The sequence below is a fragment of the Candoia aspera genome, chromosome 1 (assembly GCF_035149785.1).
Source record: "Candoia aspera isolate rCanAsp1 chromosome 1, rCanAsp1.hap2, whole genome shotgun sequence".
Taxonomy (NCBI): Eukaryota; Metazoa; Chordata; class Lepidosauria; order Squamata; family Boidae; genus Candoia; species Candoia aspera.
In genome coordinates this window covers 31,792,335-31,815,960 of record NC_086153.1, presented here as the reverse complement: position 1 = coordinate 31,815,960, position 23,626 = coordinate 31,792,335, and the positions used below count along the sequence as shown (strand labels likewise).

At 41.4% G+C, this 23,626-nt stretch overlaps 1 protein-coding gene across 1 annotated transcript in view; it reads left to right on the top strand.

Moving 5' to 3' along the window:
• Window positions 1-23,626, top strand: part of EML6 (EMAP like 6) — a 155,845-nt gene that overhangs the window by 81,456 nt on the left and 50,763 nt on the right. Inside the window, exons 17-25 of the mRNA XM_063301467.1 lie at window positions 3,139-3,232; window positions 9,344-9,444; window positions 10,343-10,545; window positions 11,434-11,545; window positions 11,671-11,798; window positions 12,357-12,498; window positions 20,926-21,078; window positions 22,167-22,298; window positions 23,185-23,273. Of these exons, the coding sequence (XP_063157537.1) occupies window positions 3,139-3,232; window positions 9,344-9,444; window positions 10,343-10,545; window positions 11,434-11,545; window positions 11,671-11,798; window positions 12,357-12,498; window positions 20,926-21,078; window positions 22,167-22,298; window positions 23,185-23,273 (1,154 nt within the window). The remainder of the gene's footprint in view (window positions 1-3,138; window positions 3,233-9,343; window positions 9,445-10,342; window positions 10,546-11,433; window positions 11,546-11,670; window positions 11,799-12,356; window positions 12,499-20,925; window positions 21,079-22,166; window positions 22,299-23,184; window positions 23,274-23,626) is intronic.

Below are 23,626 nucleotides of genomic sequence, written 5' to 3'. Positions count from 1 at the left end.
CACAATTGAAGCAATTTCCATGACGAGTGATTGCGAGGGCTTCCGGGGAATGGAGCTGAGGGGAGGGGTTAGTAGAAGGCAGCGAGGTGGTAATGGCGGCAGCGAGAGCGCTCACTTTGTGAGAGGTGGTACCAACGATTCTGCAGAGTTGCAGGAAGTCTGCAAGCTTTACACCCGGTTGATTGACTGCGGGTTGCAGAATGGTCTGGCAGTCATGATTAGCGTTAGAGAAAGCAAGTTTCATTAGCAGCTCATGTTTAGCCGTGGCATTATCAATTTGTCGGTCTAAAGCAATCTGAAGGCGACTTATGAAGGAAGCATATGGTTCATTTGGTTCTTGCATTATTTTCAAAAACGTTTGGGTGGATTGAGAGTCGGAATCATCCACTCTTTTGAGAGCATTCATGGCGCACATGTGAATAATAGCAAAACAACGACGGGGGGAGTTCTGTTGCTGGACTAAGGTTGCGAATTGTCCCTTTCCTAATAATTGATTTGCGGTCACCCCTGCGGGAAGACCTCTTCTAATTTCTACTTCCACCCCTTTGTCGTATTCAGATTGCCACACAACGTATTGCGCCGGGGTCATAAGCATAGAAAAAAGCATTTTCCAATCATACAATAACATAACAGTGTTAGCAGTAACTAAAGAGTCTAAAACTCCCCTAGTAAAAGGAGAGTGCAAGCCGTAGGTGGTTACAGCATCTTTGATTTGTTTCAAAACCTTAAGTTCAATATTGTTATACAAATTTCCTCCCGCCGCCCCTAGGCCGATGGTCATGGGAAAGGCAGAGGGACTCTCCATTTCCAATGAGAGGGGGGAGGAGAGGAGTTCAGTGATGGCGCCTCCTAGGGGGTGGTGTTGAGGGGATCCGGGGGTTGGAGCTGAAGGGGGAGGAGGAACGGCTGGGTATGGAGGGGGTGGTGGTGAGGCAGCATCGAGATGGGCGGCAAGAGGGGGTGGGGTTTTTGGGCCGGGAGGAGAAGGGCAAGTTTCCGGGGAAGACGGGGGAGGGTAAAGAGTGTTGATGGCCGCCATAACAGCCTTCCAGGCAGTCAGAATAGGCACGGGTGCTCGTGGGGTATCATGAAAATATTTTCCTATCCTTTCCCAAGTGGATGCTTTGAGCGACCCCTCTGAAGGATAGACAGGGCAGTGTCTGTCCATGTACAGTAGGAGTTGAGTCACCGATTTTTTTGAAATGGGAAAGATGGTCGTACCGTTAGCCTTTTGACAAGAGTTAGCCTTCTTCACTAAATCATAAAGTTCGTCCCTATGAACTGACGAAACTTTGGAGAGTGGGGAGCCCATTACTTACGATTGCAGAGCCTTTTCCAGGTGCGTAGTAACGAGAGTGAAGGCAGTGCACCTCTAGACAGAGATCACACCGTGAGACCGAAGGGATCCCGGACGAGCCCCCAGTTGTCGCGTCACGCGACCAGTCCTTCGCCCTTCGGTCTATGGGATTCCCTGGGGGGGAATGAGCCAACGATTCCCTCGCAAGGGTGAGGTCGAAAAAACAACGGTAGGCACAGGATTCTTTTGTGGTGGTGAGTGACGCTACATCTCAGGAGGTTGCTGGTACTGCCTCCTGGTGCCACGCCCCCACCTCCTTTTATTCAGCAGTTCTATCAGGGCGGGGGAGTGAGTACAAAGAGAATAGGGAAATACAAGTCATGCCCTGAGGCTACGTGAGAGACATGCAATCTAGCTGTGCAGTAATGGAGTCAGATACGTCACAATTCCACCTTTTTTATTTAATTTTGTTCCTCCCCCAGAGGGTCTGAGTCGGGGAGCCAGGGACTCTTCAGTCCAAGGAGACCCATCCCAGCGTCCTCTCTCGGGGGGTAGTGTGACCGGGGGTCCTTGTCCACTTCCGATTCACTATCGGAGGACCATTCCAAGAGTGGTGTTTTCTCCATACCTACAGCAGTGACCAGGTGTTGAACAGCAAGCTTTGTCTCGGATACCTCTGAGTCCAATGTATGAAGTCTCTGCTTTAAGAAGCGGAGAACGCGACCCAGCACACAGGGGCCTATGGTGCATACGAGAATCAATAACAGGAGGGGCCCCAACAGAGCGGACAACAGTGTGGTTAGCCATGGAGAAATGCTAAACATATTTTGATACCATGACATGGATTGTTGGCGCTCCAATTCCCTTGTTTTTAAACGGGAATTGAGCTCTTTCATAGAGTCCAATACTACTCCTGAGTTGTCGGCATAAAAACAGCAGTCTTCCTTTAGAGCAACACACAGTCCCCCTTGTTTGAGGAACAGAAGGTCGAGACCCCTACGATTTTGCAAAACCACTTCGGATAGAGAGGTAAGGGAATCTTGTAGCGCCACAATAGATTGTTCGATGGCGCGAAGGTCAGTGTCAATGATAACGCTAAGGTGACGCAGGTTCTGATCATTGACAACAAGGGCTGACACACCAGTGGCGGCTCCAGCCGCACCTAAGCCCAGTAGGACTGATAAAGTTACAGCAGTCACAACTTCGCGCTTAGCCTTGAGGGGATAATGAGGGGGCTCTAAAATGGAGAGAAGTTCGTCAGGGGAATAGATAGAAACCTTGGGGAGTAGGAGCACCTGAATACAAAAGGCGTTAGTTTGTAACAAGGTATCACCATATACACATGCGGTGAGGCCAGAAGAACATGCCCAAACAGAGTTGTTCCCAGGGATAAAGTATTGCCCTGTCAATCGGGCAGAGATATTACCAGAGGTAGTGTAGAGTACACCGTAGCCATCATGGCCGGTGTGACCGTTGATGTTCAAGCGATTTTTTGGAAGATAGAGGGCACAGTGATCATGAGAAGAATTAAGGCAATATTGAATATAGTTAGCAGGAACACGGCCAAGGCAGCAGCAGTTTTCAAACTGGCTCTCAAACTATGAAAAATTTGGGGATCTCTGTCATAGGCAATTGGTAAGTCCTTTCCTAAAATGAGGAAGAGGAGGAGGAGGAGGAGAGGGAGAAAAGTGTAAATTAATTCATTGCAAAACTATGGTTATTATAGAACATCCAACTTACTTATTCTTGGTACCATGACATAGAAATTTGCAACAAATATTGCATTTATCACATTTCACTTCAAGATCTCTCATGATGAACTATGAATTGGTTTTGTACAGCTGATGGGAAATGCTTGGCTTCGATTGGGTTAGATGAGAATCATACCATTGTACTGTGGGACTGGAAAAAAGGAGAAAAGATGGCAGTGACCAGGTAAGAATACTACCATGTTGCATCCTTTATATATTTTATATAATGTGAGTATTTTATGATGCCGTTCCAGGAGTTTTTTAAAAAACACCATCATATTATTGACCAATATAGAAAGAGAGATTATGATCACATCAATTACTCAATACTCTTGTATGAGACCTCCATTCATGTGCACTATCAAGAATCATCAATTTATGGCCCTAGTCATACTGTCAGATATATAAGCTGAACATGAAGTGCCAGGAAACAGCATCATGCACTCAATTTCTGCCTCCAGATCTCTGCCCATATACTTTGAGGATGAGAACAGAACTTATTTTTGCAATATATTATTGCAAAATAGTACTCTGTTCCCATCTGTGTAAAATCTGCCTATTTAATTCATGCTAGCAGAAAATATTCCTCAAACTGTTCTTGTTCTATTCTCCCTGTAAATTTCAGGCTGTTTTTTTTTTCTTCAAATTATATTTATAATTTTTTTCAAAGTAGTCCAGACTAGAAAAGCAATGCCATGTAGGTCAGTATTACTTTTATCATAAAGCTATAGTAACAGAATCTTGCAAATCTGAATGAGCTTCTCCCCCCCTCCTTTAACTTTGTGTAAACTAGAGCTTGCATGAGGCAATTACTGGTAGTCCTTGCTTACCAACTGCCTCATTCAATGACCGTTCGAACTTATGACGGTGCTGTCCCTCAGTCATGTGATTGCCATTACAGTCAGTACATGTTGTCCTGTGCCTGACCTGTTCTTCCCTCCACCCTTGCAGAGCAGAGAGATTGGAGAGGAAGGGATTACAAAAGAGTAAGGAACACAATGGGAAATACACATCGAAAGCAATGTGCTGGTGCCAGCAGCCGCAAGCATGCTACATAAACAGCCTGGTATATTCCCCATTGTATGCCTGCTTACTCTCCTGTAATCTCTTCCTTTCCAATGTCTCTGCTCAGCAAGGGGGAGAAACGGGTCAAGCATAGGAGAGATTGCCTATAGAAATCGCTTATTTTGTTTTCCCTCCACCCCCCACTCTGCGGACTGATTGTGTAGCACGAAAGTGGCTGCCAGCCCCAGCACATTGTTTTCGATATGGATTCCCCATTTTATGCCTGCTTTCTCTCTTCTAATCCCTTCCTCTCCAATGAATATAAATACAAACATTAATTCTCTTCTTGCTAATTATCCCAGCACCAGGGTGAGCATTCCAAAGGATGGGGGAGTGGGGAAAAGGAAAGCACAGTTGCTGTCACAGGATTTCCCACTTAGCAATTGCTTCACTTACTGATGGAGTTGCTTGTCCCAATTATGGTCACTAAGCAAGGACTACCTGTATATCCTTGGCCCGGCTAAGGCCCCTTTTATCTGAACGTTGCCTTGATAGCGGCTCTTCCTCCTATTCTTCAAGGCCATTCCCTTTCCCTCTACAGTTGTCAAGGGAAAAAAATGGACTTGTTCATGTAGCCGATGAAAGTCAAGTTCAACTCAAGAGACTCACTCTTACATTTATGACAACTTTTCAAATGATTCAAGTTTTCCTGCGCTACTACCTTTTGTACTTCAGTTTAGCAATATCATAACTCTTAGTAGAATTAGAAGTGCATGCCCATCCAGGTGTCAATTATTTTAAAAAATAGTCTGGAATGGTTACCCAAAGAAAAAACTTTAGACTTTGGGAGATTGAACTGCAGTCACAAAGCACCTTGAATTATAGCAACTTGAAATGGCTGCATATTCTCTCTGTTCTCCCACAGTGGCACTGGCAGGACCATACAGTGGGTAGCATCCACTCATACTATAAATGTAAATGATAAACAGTTTTGCCTGCTTCTGTCCATTTTTTGTGTAGCACTAGATTGGTGCTAATGTAACACTGCATTCATTAGTATGTTTTGAGCAATCATTGTCCTTGGAAGAAATACCAGAATAGCAGTGCCTCAGAAATGACAGAGGTTTTAAATCTTCCAGTGGCCAAAAAACGATGATACAGCATTCTTCCTTATGCATCTCCTTGAAATCTGCTCCTGCTGTTTGGGGCACCATTTGAAAGAATGTAGGTCACAGTGCAGGGAGAATACAAACTGAGACATAATTAAAATTATTGTGCCCTTTCTTACAGTGTATGACTGCAGCTTGGCATCCAAATTATCATGGCATCCTAAAATTACTTTGCTGTCAAAATCATTGAAATCAAACTATTCTATATCTGTTCTTTTGTTGAGTTCAGTGATGTATTAAAGGGGAAGTACTACTCTCCGAATACATTTGCCATGCAGTTTTTGTAATATAAATAGATCTGCAAATCTTTTTTTCTTTCTGCTAAATCATCTGTTGTGCCCCAGGCCTGCCTTTTTTCATCCTAATCTTGAATAAATGTTTCCTTGGCCTTCTTTTATTTCATTCATTTTTGGAAGCTTAACTGTTTACCCAGGAATTGCACACATGTACAAAACATTTGGGAAAAACTGGGTCATGTATCTCATTGGTTTTCTAATGGATGTGTTCTCTTTCTAGGAAGTTGCATTTTTCTTTTTTATATGAGTCTGTGGCAGTTCAGACAAATTATTTGGTCTCAGTAATAGTTTGAGTACATTTTATAGTCATATTGTACATTTTAACGTTAGTATAAAATCTGTTGCTGTAGCTGTGTGTAGAATTGAGCATTTCGTACAAGATTTTTTTCTTTAATACAGAAAGGAAACATCTTTGCATATCCCAGTTGCTGAACGGCAGATTGATTGAAGACTGTATTGGCAGGGATCTGGATTAGATCTCTGCCAAATCTCTATCAATCATGGTGGCAGAGGAACTTTAAAGCAGAGCATGAGTGAATGGATAGAGGAATTGAATTTTTTCCTCATTCATATTTTCACCCTTTGAAAAACTCCATCAGAAGTAGCTTATACCAAGAAAAAAATTCCTTTTAAAAAAGCACCAAGGATCTAGAAGATCATTATTCTAAGCAAAGTTATCTAGAACATCATTATTCTAAGCAAAGTTATCTAGAACATCATTATTCTAAGCAAAGTTATCTAGAACATCATTATTCTAAGCAAAGTTATCCATATAGGGCATATCATACAGCACAGTGTCACTCTAAAATCCTTCCAAAACGTGCTTATGTCAGCCTTGGACTGAGAACTAGCAGGGAAAATTGTGAGCCAATCAGTGCTCCCTCCAACCAGTCAACAGCAAAATGCAAAAGTTATCATTCTGTCTGTGGCCTGTCCCCTGAATCATGGCTCCTGTCATAACAAAAATCCTTTATCCTCCTTTTGATGTAGAAAGAGTAAAAAATGTTTCTCCACCCCTATGTTTTCAATATATGTTATGTATGCATTTGTCTGGTCATTTTCAAAAGCCCCTGACCTCTTTGTACCAGAGGAAAGCTGCCTGGCTTTCAAGACACAATTTTTCCTGAATTCAGATTTTCCCAATTTTCCCCAAAGCTGCATCTATGCATGTGTGAAGATGGAGGGAAAGTAATTGCTCACTTGATCCCAGAGACTAGGAGGTGCTATGAGCAAGGGCTTGGGACTGCTGTTTATGTAAAGGCAGGAGAAAAAAATCAAGCCCAGTTTTTTTAAGGACTGTGAAACTGACTAGAAGAATTAAAATTGGATGAGTTGCTAGGACTGCTGTGAAGTCGACTGGAGAGTTCTGAGTTCTGGAGTCAAAAGCCATGATAAGGCAAGAGGCTATGAGAATGGGAAAACCTCCACCCCCAAGCTCTGTTGAGTTCCAGCATTGCAAAAGCTTTGAAAATTGGGCTGTAGCTCAGCTAAAATGGAAGAACATTGGCTTGACTGTCCAATAAAGATGATGGCATGTGATCACAGGAATTCAGCACCAAAGCTCCATGTGGAAATATCCATTGATGCCCCTTATTGTTACAGGAAAATGTGTTTTTGTTGGCTTAATTGTTCTTTTAAATATTATCTTTGCCCTTTTAACTGTCAGTTTAATATACTTCCTTGCTGTGTCTCTTCACCATGAGGCCATCATTAGTAAGATTAAGACTAACATACTGGGTACAAACTTTCTCATTTCAAATAAGTTTGACTCCTCTGATTCTTACTGATAATTTCATTTCAATTTCATCTAAAGCAATAGATAAAAAACTGGAGATGCTTAGATTCTCTATAATTCCACCACACACACTTGGAAATGAATGTGCAATAGTAGCCTTGAGGCAATGGATTAAAGATATTATATGCCACTAGACCTGACATCTTTTTCCAAGGATATATTCCTAACTGGTTCCTTTACCCCTTTAGACCTACCAGATATTTCAGCCAAATTACAGTCCTAAAATATAGGAGGGCAGTTTCTCTGGCACAATTTAGTGCTCTTCTTTCAGTGGCCTTAGAAGGGAGATATAAGGGCATTCCATCTGGGTTAAAGTTTTGCCCTTGCAGCAGAGGGGCTACTGAAACCATAAGTCACATGTTATTGTATTGTCTGTTTCATGCTGATGGACATGTAGATCACCCCACACTTAAACAAATTCCCCAGTCATCCTAACTGGTTCTATTTACAGTTTTTACTTTCAGATACGTGTGATTCTGTATCACACATATCTGAAACATGATGTTTAAGTTAGTCAGATTTTGCTGTGTTACGTGTTCCTACAGATATGTGCAATCTGTTCCTGGTAATGTTTTATTCTGTACTGGTCATTCACCACACTAAAGATTATATCCTTATTCTATTCTTCTTATTCTATTCTAATTATATATAGGAAACTGTCTTTCATCTGAGATTGCTTAAATATTTAATAGCTTCTTGTTTGTTGCCTGATGGATTAAGTGATACTCATTTAGCTCTCTTAATTAATGTGATCTGAGTCACTTTTCCGATATTATGTCTTGAACTTATTGAAATAGAGCTGGATATCTGTCCCTTATGAGTTATTAATCAGTGAATTTCTGCTCTCAGTATGCTATATAAAATTAGATTCCATAACTTTTTAATTACTGGGGAAAGTCTCTATTCTTCTAATGTTTAGATGCATCCAAAATATCAGCCAAGCAGAGACATTCCAAGCTCTGGCTGTGATAGCTTCCCACCCCCCAAAAAATGTGTTTAACAATTGTGTCCAACCAGTATATTTAATTTAAAAAAAATCAAACCACAAGATCAGATAAGGTCATATAAATAAAAACCCTACAAAGCTGTGTATGGTAACATTAATCCATCTTAATATAATTGAAAATATACTCAATACATTATTGTAAAAATATTTAATCCAGTTTATGTAGTGAGTTATGTAATTGGACCTCCTCCCAAATAAGCAATACATTATACAAAAGAATTTAGAAGAATCAGTCCCTGATTAGTTTCTTAATTCCTGTTCAACATGCGGGTTAAGATTGTGTTAAAATTAATTGGATGTGAGAGCACAAATTACAATTGAATTGCAATGTGATGCAATTTTTTTCATTGCATCACATCTCTACTAATACATCGGTATGTAATCATGTATTTTCCCATTGACTAATTTATATCATTTGGATAAAATTAACAAGACTGGTTAAATTAATTAGGGAATGAGACCTTCAAAGATTTACTACATGATTAAAGTAAAACCAATTCTTTTGTGTGAGAATCTTATTGCATAAATTGGATTCAACAAGGATTACTATGTCATTTATTTCATTGATCATATTAAGAGGAATCTCTGTCAATTCTGTAGTCTGTGAAAAGCTCCAATGTGCTAGAACCATTGGAATTTTTTAACCCCCACAATTAGTCAAAATAACTTTCAATTTAGAGTTTTAAAATCCTTCTGCATCAAAATCAGCAATAATATACATGTGAAAACTTTTATCAACTAAAATACATGCTAAATGTCTCCTCTATTTTATTCAGCAATAATGCTGTAAGAGATGGTACACGACTGTTAAAAGTGCCACATGTTCTTTAAAAGGGGGGTATTACTGTCACAAGTAGTTTAATTCTGGCTTGTAAATCATTAAAGTCCCAGTTCCTCGTTTTATCTTTTTCATTGTAGAAGTTACAATTAGTCCAAAACAAGTGTTTTTTTAATGTTAATATTATAGGGTTCTAATGTCTCCATTAGCTATTCATTTATTCTTTAACTTTCTAATGTGTTGCAGGGGTCACAAAGATAAGCTCTTCGTAGTGAAGTGCAACCCTCATCATGCTGATAAACTGGTGACTGTTGGAATAAAGCACATCAAATTTTGGCAACAAGCAGGTAGTAGATTCAAAAATTTAACTTATTTCTTCCCCCAAAAGTTGATTCAGATAGCAGTTTCCCAGTACAAACACAGCAAAATTTTCCTATGAGTATTCTGCTTTGTTACCACTCTTGCTTGAGGTCACCTGTACTTACCATATAGCTAAATCTCTTTTCCATGATCAGGGACTGAGTCCCTCATGAGCAAAAAAATGGGAGAAATTGAGAAATTAGTGTGATATGAAGGAAATCTTTTTAGTAGCCCTTGATTCTATTCTTTTTGGAGGACTGGATGCTGCTAATCCAGTAGTAAAGTTGGCTCTGCAGTTAGCACAGGGTGAAACCTGTGAGTCAGGGACCCTAGGCATCTGCCCCGTCCCATTTTTTATGGCTCCCAGAAATGCCCTGGAATCATGCCATCTGAATTTGGCAGCCAATTGCTCATTTCCTATGGTGCAACTATTAGTGTTTTTTCCCTCCAAAAAATAAGAGTACTGGAACAAAGTTTATGCTGAATTAATTTGTTTTGTCTTTGGAAAAAACCCCAAACCATAAATCATCTCAGAATGTCAGCATAACTCCATCTTAGGGATGTGACCATATTATTGCCATATCCTCTGTAGCCCAGAGACCAAAAACATTCTAAAAAAAGATAATGCACACACACACACCCCACAAAAGATTGCCCAGTATGTAATGAATGGTATAATCACACATGGCTGTTTCCTTCATATTCTACTTACCAACATGTAATATTGTTTCCTTCAAGATGTACAATTCAGGTAGAGCTGGGATTTTCCTTCTTCGTTCCCCCCCCCCCTGCTTTTTGTTCTCCCCTATTGGTTTTTAGTAATAGATAATTGAAATCTATACCGCAATTTATAATAATGCCTATTGCTCTATCATCACAATTCAGGTGGTGGTTTTACCTCAAAACGTGGCATGTTTGGAAATATTGGGAAACAGGAAACCATGATGAGTATTTCCTATGGACGGATAGAGGATCTCGTTTTCTCTGGATCTGCAACTGGAGATATTTATATCTGGAAAGATGTTTTGTTGGTTAAGACAGTGAAAGCTCACGATGGGCCTGTATTTGCTATGCATGCTTTAGATAAGGTAAAAATTCTCTTGTCTTGCAAGATCTCAAGAACCATACTAATATATATCACATTTCACATTTCACCATATATGTATTAGGGCTGTGCAGTGTTCCAGATTCAAAGGCCAAAAAATGCTTCAGAGTGCGTTGGGGCACTAATTTCACATGTCTGCAACTCTGTAAAGCAGCTGCATCTTTTTTGAGGATTCTGCAGCTACTACCAGCCTCTGCAGTGTTAGCTCAGGGAAGAAAATGTTTGGCTTAAGGCAGCATTTCTCATCCTTGACTACTTTAAGATGTGCAGACTTCAACTGCCAGAATTTCCAGAATGGCTGGCTGGGGAATTCTGGGAGTTGAAGTCCACACATCTTAAAGTAGCCAAGGTTGAGAAACACTGGTTTAAGGGATTGTAGGCGCTCCAAAGCACCTTTTTGCCTACAAAACTGAAGTACCACGCAGCTCAAGTATGAATACATAGTTTGGGTAAATTTTGGCTTTAAATGTCCCAAACTAGTGTTTGAAGTGGATAAATAAATTTCTCATGCCTCTTTCCAGTAAGACAATTTGAGGATATGTAGGATATGTTGGTTTTTGTATTTAGAACTTAATAAACACTCCTCTGAACGTGAAAGTAGTAATCTTAATTAATGTAACCAATAGCTGCAGTCTATAACCTATGATTTTTTGTAATCATTCTTTCGATGTTTGACATTCAGACTGGTACCATAGCCAAAAGAGCATCATTCAGAGGGAAGTATCAGCAAGCTTGGGGAAACAACAGGATTTGCAGAATGAATGTATTAGTATGAATGTATTTAATTTTGTAATTCAGTGATGTACACTTTTATCACCTAACTTTATATTGTCAATATATTAAGCAGATTTATAAATCTGTTTCTGTACAGGGCTTTGTCACAGGTGGGAAGGATGGCATGGTGGCACTTTGGGATGATACATTTGAGAGGTGCTTGAAGACATATGCCATCAAAAGAGCAGCACTGTCACCTGGGTCTAAAGGTATAACTTTAAAAACCTTGAACAACAGATAGTCTAATATCAAGATAAAATCTAGCAAATAAGAAGCTCTGATAAAATTAAGAAAATTAAACGGAAATAGGTTTACTTATTTTTCCTTCTTTCAGGGTTGCTGTTGGAAGATAACCCATCAATCCGTGCCATCACTTTAGGACATGGACATATACTGGTGGGAACAAAAAATGGAGAGATTCTTGAAATTGATAAAACTGGTCCCATGACTCTACTTGTGCAGGTATAATTACTTATTTTATGTACCAGAGAATATATCAAAGGGACCTAGCATCCCAGCATTTCTACATTTGCTCTTAATTTAATTCATTTGCTACTTAATTTTCATGTAGCCTTCTGTACTTTTTACAATTTGGTTAATTTAATAAAGCAGCCATTGAGAGTTGGATGTTGCTTACGTGTGTTGGAAAATAGATTTCCAAATTTTTAAGTTATAAAGTCCCATCAGGTTTATGCTTCTCAAGTACATAGAGCACTCACTACAAGATGCAACTAGTTTAACAAGACCGCTTATCAGGACTAATTAATTGCTATGTCAGAGGAAATCAGAACCAACGCGGAAGTATAATAAATGGATTTGTGAGTTATGATGCCCTTCAAGAATATACAGATACACAGAGAGAAGAAATATACTGTACAGAAAAGTGGATATCACATTGTAGGTTTGAGGGTTTTTTAAGAGTAACAAAATACTCTTCAGAAATCAGTCTTAGCTTGGAATTGGAAAACAGTTGCACAGTATATTCTTTTCTTCTGGAATATTTTCCCCATTTATAAACAGGGTCACATGGAAGGAGAGGTCTGGGGTCTGGCAGTACATCCTCTCTTGCCTATCTGTGCAACAGTGAGTGACGATAAAACTCTAAGGATCTGGGAGCTTTCCTCCCAACATCGTATGCTGGCAGTGCGAAAACTTAAGAAAGGTAATCATTATTCTTACAAATTTTTATTATCTTCTTTACATGGGATTTTTTATGTCAGGCATACATAATCTTCGATCAGCTAAACCAAATACAACCATTTGCCATGTGTAGTAGCCCACCAGAAATTTAGTTGAGCTCCTGATTTTGTTGTATAGATTTATATACTTGTACATGCCTAGAAAGTTATGTGTGGCTTAATGGTTCAAAGTTGTGCAAACCTCTGGAATTGTATGAATCAAAATAAGAAGAAGGGTGTAATGATTGCCTACTCTAATAGACTCAGACTTACAAGCAGGAACTTAATGATATCTGATTTATTAAAGAATAGTATGCAAATACAGAGAAAGCTGAGAATGAGCAAAAGCATGCCAAATACAAACTAAAAACCCTCGGTGCAAACATAATCCCTCCCCTCACCCAACCATTTCAAATTCCCCACCCCAAGTGCTGTAACAGTTTCTGCTGATGTCCTGGGAAGAAAACCTTGAACACACAAACTAACCCAAACACATTCCATTCAGCCGAATACAGATAACAAACCCAGAAGAAGAATCCTCCTCCCCTCCCAACCGAAACACGCATCAGCAAGTTGACATGTGAAACGTTACGATGTACCATGCACATTGAAATGGGGAACATGACATATCGCCCCCCCAAAAACAAAACATCAGGGAGCAGGCTTCAAAGGGTAAGCCAACTGAAAGCGTCTAACTAGAACAGGAGTGGTAACATCACAGGCAGACACCCACTCAGGGTGGGGAAAATGCTTCCAGCGAACCAGGTACTGAAGGGTGCCATGAAGCCTGCAAGAATCAAGGACCTGCTTCACCTCAAAATGTTGCTGTCCACCAATCATGATCAGAGCAGGCGGGGGAGGCTGTGGATGCCAGTGGGGAGAATGGCTGACAGGCTTGAGCAGGCTGCAATGAAAAACAGGATGCAAACATTTCAGATTGTGAGGTAAATCCAATTTAAAAGTGACAGGATTTACAACCCCAACAATGGGGAAAGGACCCACAAACTTCGGGGCCAACTTTCAGGATGGCTGTGGTGACTTTATAAATTTGGTGGATAGATACACCTGATCTCCCACTTTAAAATCAGGTTGAAGGGCTCTCCGTTTGTCTGCGTGCAAATTGTAAGCAGACTGGGCATCAGCCAAGGCTTGCTGAATCACTGGCCAGGAATCAGCCAGTTGAGCAGCCCAATCAGAAGGAGAACAAGGCTGGGTGGGAGGTTGTGGCAACTCAGGGATGGGCACGAAGTCCCGTCCCAAAACTACCTGAAAAGGGGTGTGCCCTGTGCTCTGATGGACAGCATTATTGTAAGCCACCTCAGCAAAAGGGAGCAAATCAACCCAATTGTCCTGCTGGTAGTTTATAAATGCCCTTAAAAATTGTTCAAGGGTCGAATTTAAAACCTCCGTAGATCCGTCAGTCTCAGGATGCGAAGCAGTGGACAATGCCTGCTTGGTGCCAATCAATTTCAAAAATGATTTCCAAAATTGGGAAGTGAACTGTGTCCCGCAGTCTGTGACCAAACGGGAGGGGCTACCGTGGATCTGGTAGATGTGGATTAGAAAAAGGCGGGCCAGTTGTGGGGCGGACAGAATAGAAGCACGTGGAATGAAATGGGCTTGCTTGGAAAAATAATCCTTGACTACCCAAATCACAGTCTTCTTCTGACTAGGAGGAAGGTCCACAATGAAATCCATAGAAATCTCCTCACAAGGGCAGGATGGGCTCGCAACTGGCTGCAAGAGCCCGTGCGGCTTACCCCTTTTTTGTTTTGACATGGCACACACAGGACAGGAAGCAACATATTCTTTTACATCATGCCTTAGAGTAGGCCACCAAAACTGCCGCCGCACCAAGTGCAACATCTTTACAAACCCAAAATGCCCAGCCATTTTATCATCGTGAGAACGGTTTAAAATTTCCCCTCGCAACTGCTCAGGCACATAGAGGCGGTTTTGCTTCCAAGCTAACCCACTGTCACTGTCAAAAGTTACATTGTCTCTATTTGCCTGCAACCAAGTATCGGATTTCAGTTCCTGGAGAAATTGTTGTTGCAATTGAGAGGGAATCGGCGCTCCTCCCAGCCGGTGAGAGCGAGGCTGGAGGCAGCTGCACACAGGTTTGGCTGCGAGTGACAGCTTGGAGACCCAGCTGGGGCTCTGTCCACACAGTACCCACTATCTCAGTCGCTTGGACCGAATCTTGGGGTAAGCGAGAAAGAGCATCAGCCAGGAAGTTTTTCTTGCCTGGAATAAACTTCAGCTGAAAATCAAAACGACTAAAAAATTGAGCCCAGCGAATCTGTTTAGGACTGAGTTTTCGGGGGGTGCAGAGTGCTTCTAAATTCTTATGGTCAGTCCAAACTTCAAAAGGGCATTTAGCCCCCTCTAAGAGGTGGCACCATGCTTCTAAAGCTGCCTTGACTGCAAAAGCCTCCTTTTCCCAAACATGCCACCTCTGTTCAGTTTCAGAAAACTTCCTGGAGAGATAAGCACAAGGCTTCAAATGATTGTCAGAATCTTTTTGCAGTAAGAGCGCCCCAATTGAAAAATCGGAAGCATCCACTTGAACCACAAAGGATCGCATGGGATCAGGGTGCTGTAAAATGGGTTAAGCAGTGAAAAGGCTTTTAAGTTTTTCGAAAGCTGCCTGGCATTCAGGAGTCCAATTGAGCACTGCCCCCGGGTTCTTTACCTTGCGTGTGTCTCCCAACCCCTTGGTGCGTAGTAAATCAGTAAGGGGCAAGGCAATTTCAGCGAACCCCTGGATAAACTGGCGATAATAGTTGCTAAATCCAAGGAAACTTTGGAGTTGCCTCCTGGTACGTGGGCGTTCCCACCCCAATATCGCTTGAATTTTTTCAGGGTCCATCTCAATACCCTGGTCAGATATCCTATACCCCAGATAGTCAAGTCGAGTTTTGTGAAACTCACATTTTGACAGTTTGGCATACAGTTTGGCACTCCTAAGCTTGTTAAGCACCTGCCTAATTAGGCGTTCGTGCTCCTCCTCAGTCTCTGTGTAAATTAAAACATCATCCAGATACACCAGTACACCTTTGAACAAATGGTCACGTAAGACTTCATTTATCAGTTGCATAAACACCCCGGGTGCTCCCGCCAACCCCAAAAGTAAGACCTTATACTGGAAAGAACCCAATGGACAATTAAAAGCAGTCTTCCACTCATCCCCCTCTCGGATGCGGATGTGGAAATAGGCTTCCCACAAATCCAGCTTTGAGAAGATTTTCCCCTTTGACAGATGTGCTAACATATCTTTTATTATTGGCAAAGGATATTTGTTTGGTATCGAGATGGCATTTAACCCCCTGTAGTCTGTGCAAAGTCTTAACGTGCCATCTTTCTTGTCATGGAACAGCACGGGGGCTCCGACTGGAGAGTTTGCTGGCTCGATAAACCCCCTGGCCAAGTTTTTATCAACAAAACCCCGCAGCGCCTCAAGCTCTTTTTGAGTCATTGCATAAATCTTCGGCTTGGGCAGTTGAGTGTTGGGGACCAACTCTATTGCACAGTCAGTTTTTCGATGAGGAAGTTGGTCCACTTCCATCTCCCCAAACACATCAGCAAACTCCTGGTATTTATCCGGTAAGCCCTCCAGTGGTGGTATGCTGACCCGGGGGGTTGCCGCCGCAGCCCTCCCCACTCCAGCAATAGGAACTCAGTCCGCTGCAGGGGCTTGGTAAAAGCCATCCGAAAAAGTCAGAGTCCTGTGTTCCCAGTTTATGTAGGGGGTTTGTTGGACCAGCCAGGGAATCCCTAAGATGACTAGGGGATGACCCACAGGTGCTACCACAAACTGTAACCCCTCACGGTGGCTGCCCAATTGCAACACCACTGTGCCTGTGAAATGAGTCACTGGACCCCCCCCCCCCGCAGTTGAACCATCCAGCTGGGTGAAAACCATGGGCTGCTGCAGGGGAAAGCTGGGTAGATCCAAAGCAGCCACCACGTCAGGGTGCATTAAGCATCGTGAACACCCCAAGTCTATTAACACCCAAACCTCAACAGTCTTTGTGCAGGAGCCTAACTTTACCTTCACATTCAGCGTGGGACAATTGGCACTCACCGAAACATCTTTGCGCCTGTCTTCCACCACCTGCCCACAGGCGCTTTTCAGGTGGCTGGCGTTTCCTGCCGGCTCTTTGAGATAGCTTTCCTCCTCTCCCCTGAAGTAAGGTACCTCCTCAACTTTGGTTTCCACCTTGGCTGCCTTCATTCTCCAGGGCAGCGAGGGCGATTTGCCTGCCGCTTTTCCAGACCTATCATCTACCTTGGCTTTTGGGCAAGCAGCCGCCCTATGGCCCTCCTTCCCACACTGGAGGCACTGGCCTTTGGCATAACGCCGCTCCCTCTCCTCCTCCCAGGCACGGTGCCCGGGTTTTCCAGTCATGGCAGCGGGTCAGGATCCCTTGCTAATCGCCGCTTGTCTTAGCACCTTCTTGCTGTGTGCGAAGGTCTCATGTGCATGTTCAGCCTTCCCTGCCAACTGTATCCATTCGTACAAGGTATCTGGATCATCCCTGCCCAATGACCACCTCAGGACCTCCATATTCAGACCCCCTTTAAATTGCTCTATTAAAGTAGACTGGGACCAGTCATCAACCTTCCCAGCCAAAGCCTTAAATTCCAGGGCATAGTCTGCTACACACCGTGGCCCCTGGCTGAGTTCTTTCAGAGCCCTCTTTGCTCTTTCTTTGGCTAATGGGTCTACAAAGTGTAACTTCAACACCCACAGGAATTCTTCAAAATCATCAAGCTCCAGAGCATCCGCCTCATTTAACTGGACATACCAGTCAGCAGCCCGCCCCTTTAACTTGTTGGCAATGGCATTTATCTTGGCCCTTTCTGAACGGAAATACGGGCCGAATTCATCCATATAATTCCTTGCATTTGTAAGGAAGAATGACAACTTAGTTGGATCCCCATCAAATTTGACAGCAAAGTCTTTCACTCCCGCCCCAGGCGGCCCCCTTGCAACATCTGGGCGGTTGGTCTTTCTCTTGGTTACTGGGGATCTCCACTCTCGAGGAGGGGACCTCAAGATTCTCACTCTGTGAGATTTTGGCTCAGCCCTGTGCCGTCTCCTGCCCCTTTCCAGCTGTGGTGCCGCCAAGGGGGGAGGGGGGGAGAAGGGGACGAATACCTGGTGCTTGATTCCCCTCTACTCCTTCCCCGGGGCCCCCAGTCCATTGACAGTTTCTTTAGCATATATTCCATCGACTCGAATTTTGCCTCCAATAGTCTTATCCTTTCAGGGGTTTGTGAGTCCTCTTTCCCTCTCTCATCCCTCCTCACCACGATTGGGGACAGTGGGTATCGCTGCTTCCAGGACGTCTTGGACGTCCCTGGTAGGGGTCCCTGTGCTTCATCCCAGGTGATCAGCTCGCCTGGCGATCCTCCGGTGGGCTCAGGTGCTCTTCTTTCTCCAACCTCCTCTTCCTCCAGGCTGGAACTCGAAATCTCCTGCACCTCTGATATTTCTCGAGTGGGGTCCCTTTCTATTCTCCTAACCGTAGAATCGGGTTCCCCATCGTTCGTGTTCTCGCTTCCACCGGTCTGGGTTGTAGGTTCAGTGATCGCTAGCTCTACTCCCTCACAAGATAAATCTGGAAAGGGGCTAACGGTAAAACTTTGAGATTCTCAGCTTTATGTAATGATTGCCTACTCTAATAGACTCAGACTCACAAGCAGGAACTTAATGATATCTGATTTATTAAAGAATAGTATGCAAGTACAGAGAAAGCTGAGAACGAGCAAAAGCGCGCCAAATACAAACTAAAAACCCTTGGTGCAAATGTAATCCCTCCCCTCGCCCAGCCGTTTCAAATTCCCCACCGTAGGTGCTGTAACAGTTTCTGCTGATGTCCTGGGAAGAAAACCTTGAACACACAAAATAACCCAAACACATTCCATTCAGCCGAATACAGATAACAAACCCAGGAGAAGAAACCTCCTCCCCTCCCAACCGAAACACGCATCAGCAAGTTGACATGCGAAATGTTACAATGTACAATACACATTGAAACGGGGAACATGACAAAGGGCTTGATTTGAAACCCATAATACACCCAATCATCATTAAACACCTCCTTCAAAATGTGAAGATGGAGACATTTTCCTATCATTCATCTGGATGGCTGATTACTCATTGACACATTGTATTCAAGTATAATTCCTATCAACTTCAGCATGAATGGCCATTGCTCATGCTGACTGTGAGTGATGGGAGTTGTGATCTATTATATTTAAGACGAACAGATTTGGGAAGTCTGCATTACATCATCAGTTACTATTTTTGTGGAGTCCTTGGTGCTCTCTGAGAGAGAGAGCTCTCGGAGAGCACCAAGGACTCCACAGTTCAACCCTGAACTACAGATATTCTCTTCTGTTGTTGGCATTTTTCCTTACAAAATGTTTCCATTGACTATTCAAATTGAGGAAGACTGTGTTATAATCAGAAAACTAGGATTTTGCATTGTGAACACTGTTTGATCTTCACTATAGCCACTAGATACTTGGTGGCGAGTAGTTCTGCCCATATCTTTTTTCTATTTTCCTTCACCTAGTCAACAGTGTTAGAGATCCCTGCTGATTTATTTCTGGTTATGATGTGAAACTGCTGTGAAGCTAGAAGGGTTTTTTTTATTGTTTTATATTTGAGACATTACAATTCTCTTTCCCCATCACCCTTCTCTTGGACTTCCAGGGAGGTATGGCAAACTGAAGATGGCTCTGCGAAAGCAAAGCCAATGACCATAGCAAAGACTGAAGAACCAGTGAGTAGACTGGTTCTTCAGAACCTCTCCAGGTAAGGAGAGGATGAGAGATCGCCCACATGTACTCTGGATGGCTGCTCCTCGCAAGGAGACCGCAGGACTGTGGTTTTTTGTGGGTTTGAGCACCAGGAGACAACAGGATTAACCATCTTGCTCACAACCATGGTGGAGCCATTTAAAGAACTCCTCACTTTCTAATCACTTTCAGAAATTGCCTATTAAATCTTAAAGCTATTAGAGAACTTCAGAACAAGTCTGAAAAGACTTCATTGAATGAGTTTATCTTCAACTCTGAACAAAAGAAAAATTATAAGCTTAAGAACTTTAAGAATCTGAAATAAGTAGCAAAAAGCTAAATAAGATTTTGATCTAAGAAAGTTATAAATGGATTATGTGTCCAGATAAATTTGAAATACTGACTTTTACTATAAGATTTCGGGGTTATCTATAAAAAATAAACAAATTCTCATGGGAGACAGAGAAGTCATTGCAAGTCATAACAAAATTGATGATTTTAGAAACTGGACACTAGAGGGGACTAAAGGTTTTAAGCAGAAGAAAGAAAAAATCCAAGCCTGTTCTTAATGTCAGTTAATACTTACAAAATGACACAAAACGTTATAACATCAGAAGCATTAAAGGAAATCTTTGAAGAATGGAGCCAAAAATTAGTAATTACAATATCAACACTGTCAGTAATGATGTCTGCTTCTATGGATAGACTATGTGGAAAAGATGTTAATGATGGAATGACAGGTGGGGAAAAAAAAATTATCTGACAAGACAGAGAAAGTACAGAATGTGCCACTACAAATGACAGGCCACAAGAATGTTTTGGAAAAGGACACTTTACTGGATATAGAAAAGAAACTGGCTGAAGTTTTAAAAATTAAAAAGGAAATAAAAATGATAAACTGTGAGAATGACCTAGAAAAAGTTTTCTTATTGGATCTACAAAAGAGGCTTGTTCAAGCCTTGAAGAAATCTGTGCAGTGGGATAAAGAAGAATTGAAATGAAATCCTATGACAATATTTGATTGAATTAAAAATTAAGACTGTTAGAAGTAAAAGGAAGAAATATAAAGTTGGTTTATTTGATCAAGGTTAAAATAAGACATTTTTTGGTAATGTTCTGGCAACCCTTTATGGACTTTTTGCTGACACCAGGATTGAAAAGTTGATGTTTTATGGGTTTGCTTATAGATTAGGGATGGAATATGGGATGAAGAGATATCTGTTTAATCTTATAGGGGGTGAAGAATTATTAAATTTGTTTATACCTGTTGTGATGAAGGTTGGAAATAACTTCTTTATATATTTCTTTTCTTTTTCTTTCCTTTTTCCCTACACTTTTTATTCTTCCTTTCCATTCTGTTCTTTCTCTAAGTTTAGTTTGTATTAGTTTATACTATTGTACTTGGAATTCTTAATAAAAATTATATTGTTTTAAAAAAATCCCCTTTCTCTTTAGCATGGAAGCTTGGCTATGACTCCTCCTCCACCACCATTTGTGTGGAGTGGGATTGAGGAACTCTTTGTTGCCCCAGCAACTCAGAGGAGGGCAGTGATTTTCATCAACATCAAGGCAAGGACTTTCTCTGAACTTTTTTCTAGGCGGACGATGCTGTGCCTTCTCCCCTGATGGGAAAGCCTTGGCAGTTGGATTGAATGATGGAAGCTTCCTGGTAGTGAACGCTGATACTTTGGAAGACATGCTTTCTTTCCATCACAGAAAAGAAATGATTTCTGACATCAAATTTTCTCAAGGTACAAAGTAAACATTTCTATTATTATTTTAAAATCCTTTAAATTAAAAATGTTGAGGAGTGGACTTAGATTTTAGTCAAGTGTTGGCAATACTGGATATTGGAGGAAATGGAGCTGCTGCAGCTGTTGTTGCCTCGTAAACTAGGTGCAGGCAACCCATGGTCCTCCGGATGTTGTTAAGCTTCATCTGTTGCTGCCCCAGTCAGCAGAGCCAAGGCTGAAGAATGCTGGGAACAATAATTCAGCACCATATATAGATTGCCCCTCTCAATATACCAATAGCGAACTCATTCTTCAAGTAAGGATCTTTCTATGTCAACAACACCAACTGCATATAGAAAAAGAATTATCTCCCTTTTTCTGTAGCGGCCCCTGCCCATGGAACACCCTCCACTGGAGATCCAGCAGGGCCCCGCCCTTTTAGCCTTCCAGAAGCCCTTAAAACTCTGGCTTTCCCCCCAGGCTTTGGGATGGGTGAGGTTGGAGACCAGTGATTGTGATTTTTTATGTATCGAGAAGGGTTGTTTTAGGGCGCTGGGAGTTGTTTCTTTTGGACGTTGGTTTTTATGTTCTGTATGTTCTCGTCAGCACTGCTATGAGTAGCCCAGAGTTATGGCACATGAGGTGAACATATCGGTCTCTTAAGTAAATAAATATTGGCAGACTTGGAGAGAACCCAGAGTTATAATAAAGTTTGAAGAGAAAAAAAATCCTCATTGGTTCCTTTACTATGTAGACCACAAGCTGTACTCCATTACTTAGGCTTCTCTAACCACTTTTCCCTCCATGTGTTTTTGTCTTTTATAATGGCAATTTCTGTCGCCCATCTGTCGTGTTTCCTTCTAATGTAAGCAGGCATGAAATGTGATAAGGAAGGCATAAGAGCAACAGTGAATCTTACAGCTGAGAGTCTCTAGAACAAGAGATGTGGGTGTGCCTGATGCTACCATTTCAGTGGTTCTAAACTGCTCTGTTGGGTTCTCCTTTTGCTTACTTTTTCATAATAACGCATCTCAATTCTGTAGAAATGTTTTGATGTATTCCTTGAAAATGTCTGTTCACTGGATTTATTTGAATATATTTTACAGATTCAGGAAAATACCTGGCGGTGGCTTCCCATGATAACTTTGTAGATATTTACAATGTACTTACCAGCAAAAGAGTTGGCATCTGCAAAGGAGCATCTAGCTATATCACACACATAGATTGGGATTCAAGAGGTAAAACACAACATAACAAAACACTTTATTTATCACCGATCTCTCTGTGGTCAAGAAGGTTTTATAAGGTTTTGAAGCACTGTAGAAGATCATGCATTTTCCTTGGCTTGTGATGAGAAATAGAAAAGAGTAATTCTATGAACAGTTTTAAAATCTAAAACTGTAAAAATGATCATCTATAATTCATTTATAATAATCAGGGGTAGAGATCTGCGGATATAGTATGTTTTAAACAAAAGTCTATGATTAGTGAAAGATGGATAAGTAATAATTAAAATAAGAATTTGTTTTTATTGTAAACCACCCAGAGTGAGATGGGCAGTGACTAAATTTGAAGCAGAAATAAATTAAAAAAAAACAAGATAAAGAGTGTACTTGCTATTTCCTAAGACTATGAAATGAGCTTGGCTTTGCCACTTAATTCTGTATTAGTTATCAACCCTTGCATTCCCTCTTTTCATCAGGCTTATAATTTGCCTTTTAAAAAAAACTGTCTTTCCAAGTATACAGTACATTAACAATTATTTTATCCCTGGTAATTAATAAGGAAAATCTTTAAAATGCAAAACTGCTCTGAGAATATGGAAAGCAGATTCTTTGGGGCCCAATAGGACAGCAATTATTTGGTATTATATGTATCTGTCTTCTGCTATAAATTTGCAGAACCCCTTCTCCCTCCAGCTTTCCTTTAAAGTATGGAATGGAGCAAGGAGCTTTCCCCATTGCTCTAAAATGTTGCATCTAGTGTTACCATTTTCCCCTCTTGATGACTGCATGTATCTTTGTAAGTATTCAGTAGCTGGCTTTTAGCCAAAACTAAATGTAAGTTCACCTTCTGTGTCAAAGAATCTTGAGCATCATCATAATAAACTCCTTCATCTTCAAGGGAAGCTATTACAAGTCAATTCTGGTGCCAAAGAACAATTCTTCTTTGAAGCTCCAAGAGGAAAGAGGCATATAATAAGACCCACAGAGGTAGGGAAAAGTGAAATGAACTTCTGTATTTTATATGCTATTTCACTGCTATCTGTTAGAAAAAGAGTGGTCTGATGTGCAATTTGGTATACTGAGTTTCCTGGTTGGTATACTTTCTGAAGTCTGATAAAGGCTCTGTTTCATGCAATAACCAAACATATTTACATGAATACAGGTTTTTGTAGAGATGAGCTAAAGAAATCTTCCTTTTTTCACCATAATGCATCCATTTTAAATCAACATGACCCTTCTTCCAACTAAGCATAATTACAGTAATCTATAATTATCGTTCAAGACATAGGCAGTGTTTTGGAATGGTAAATGCATTTGAACATTGGAAGCATACTACAGGA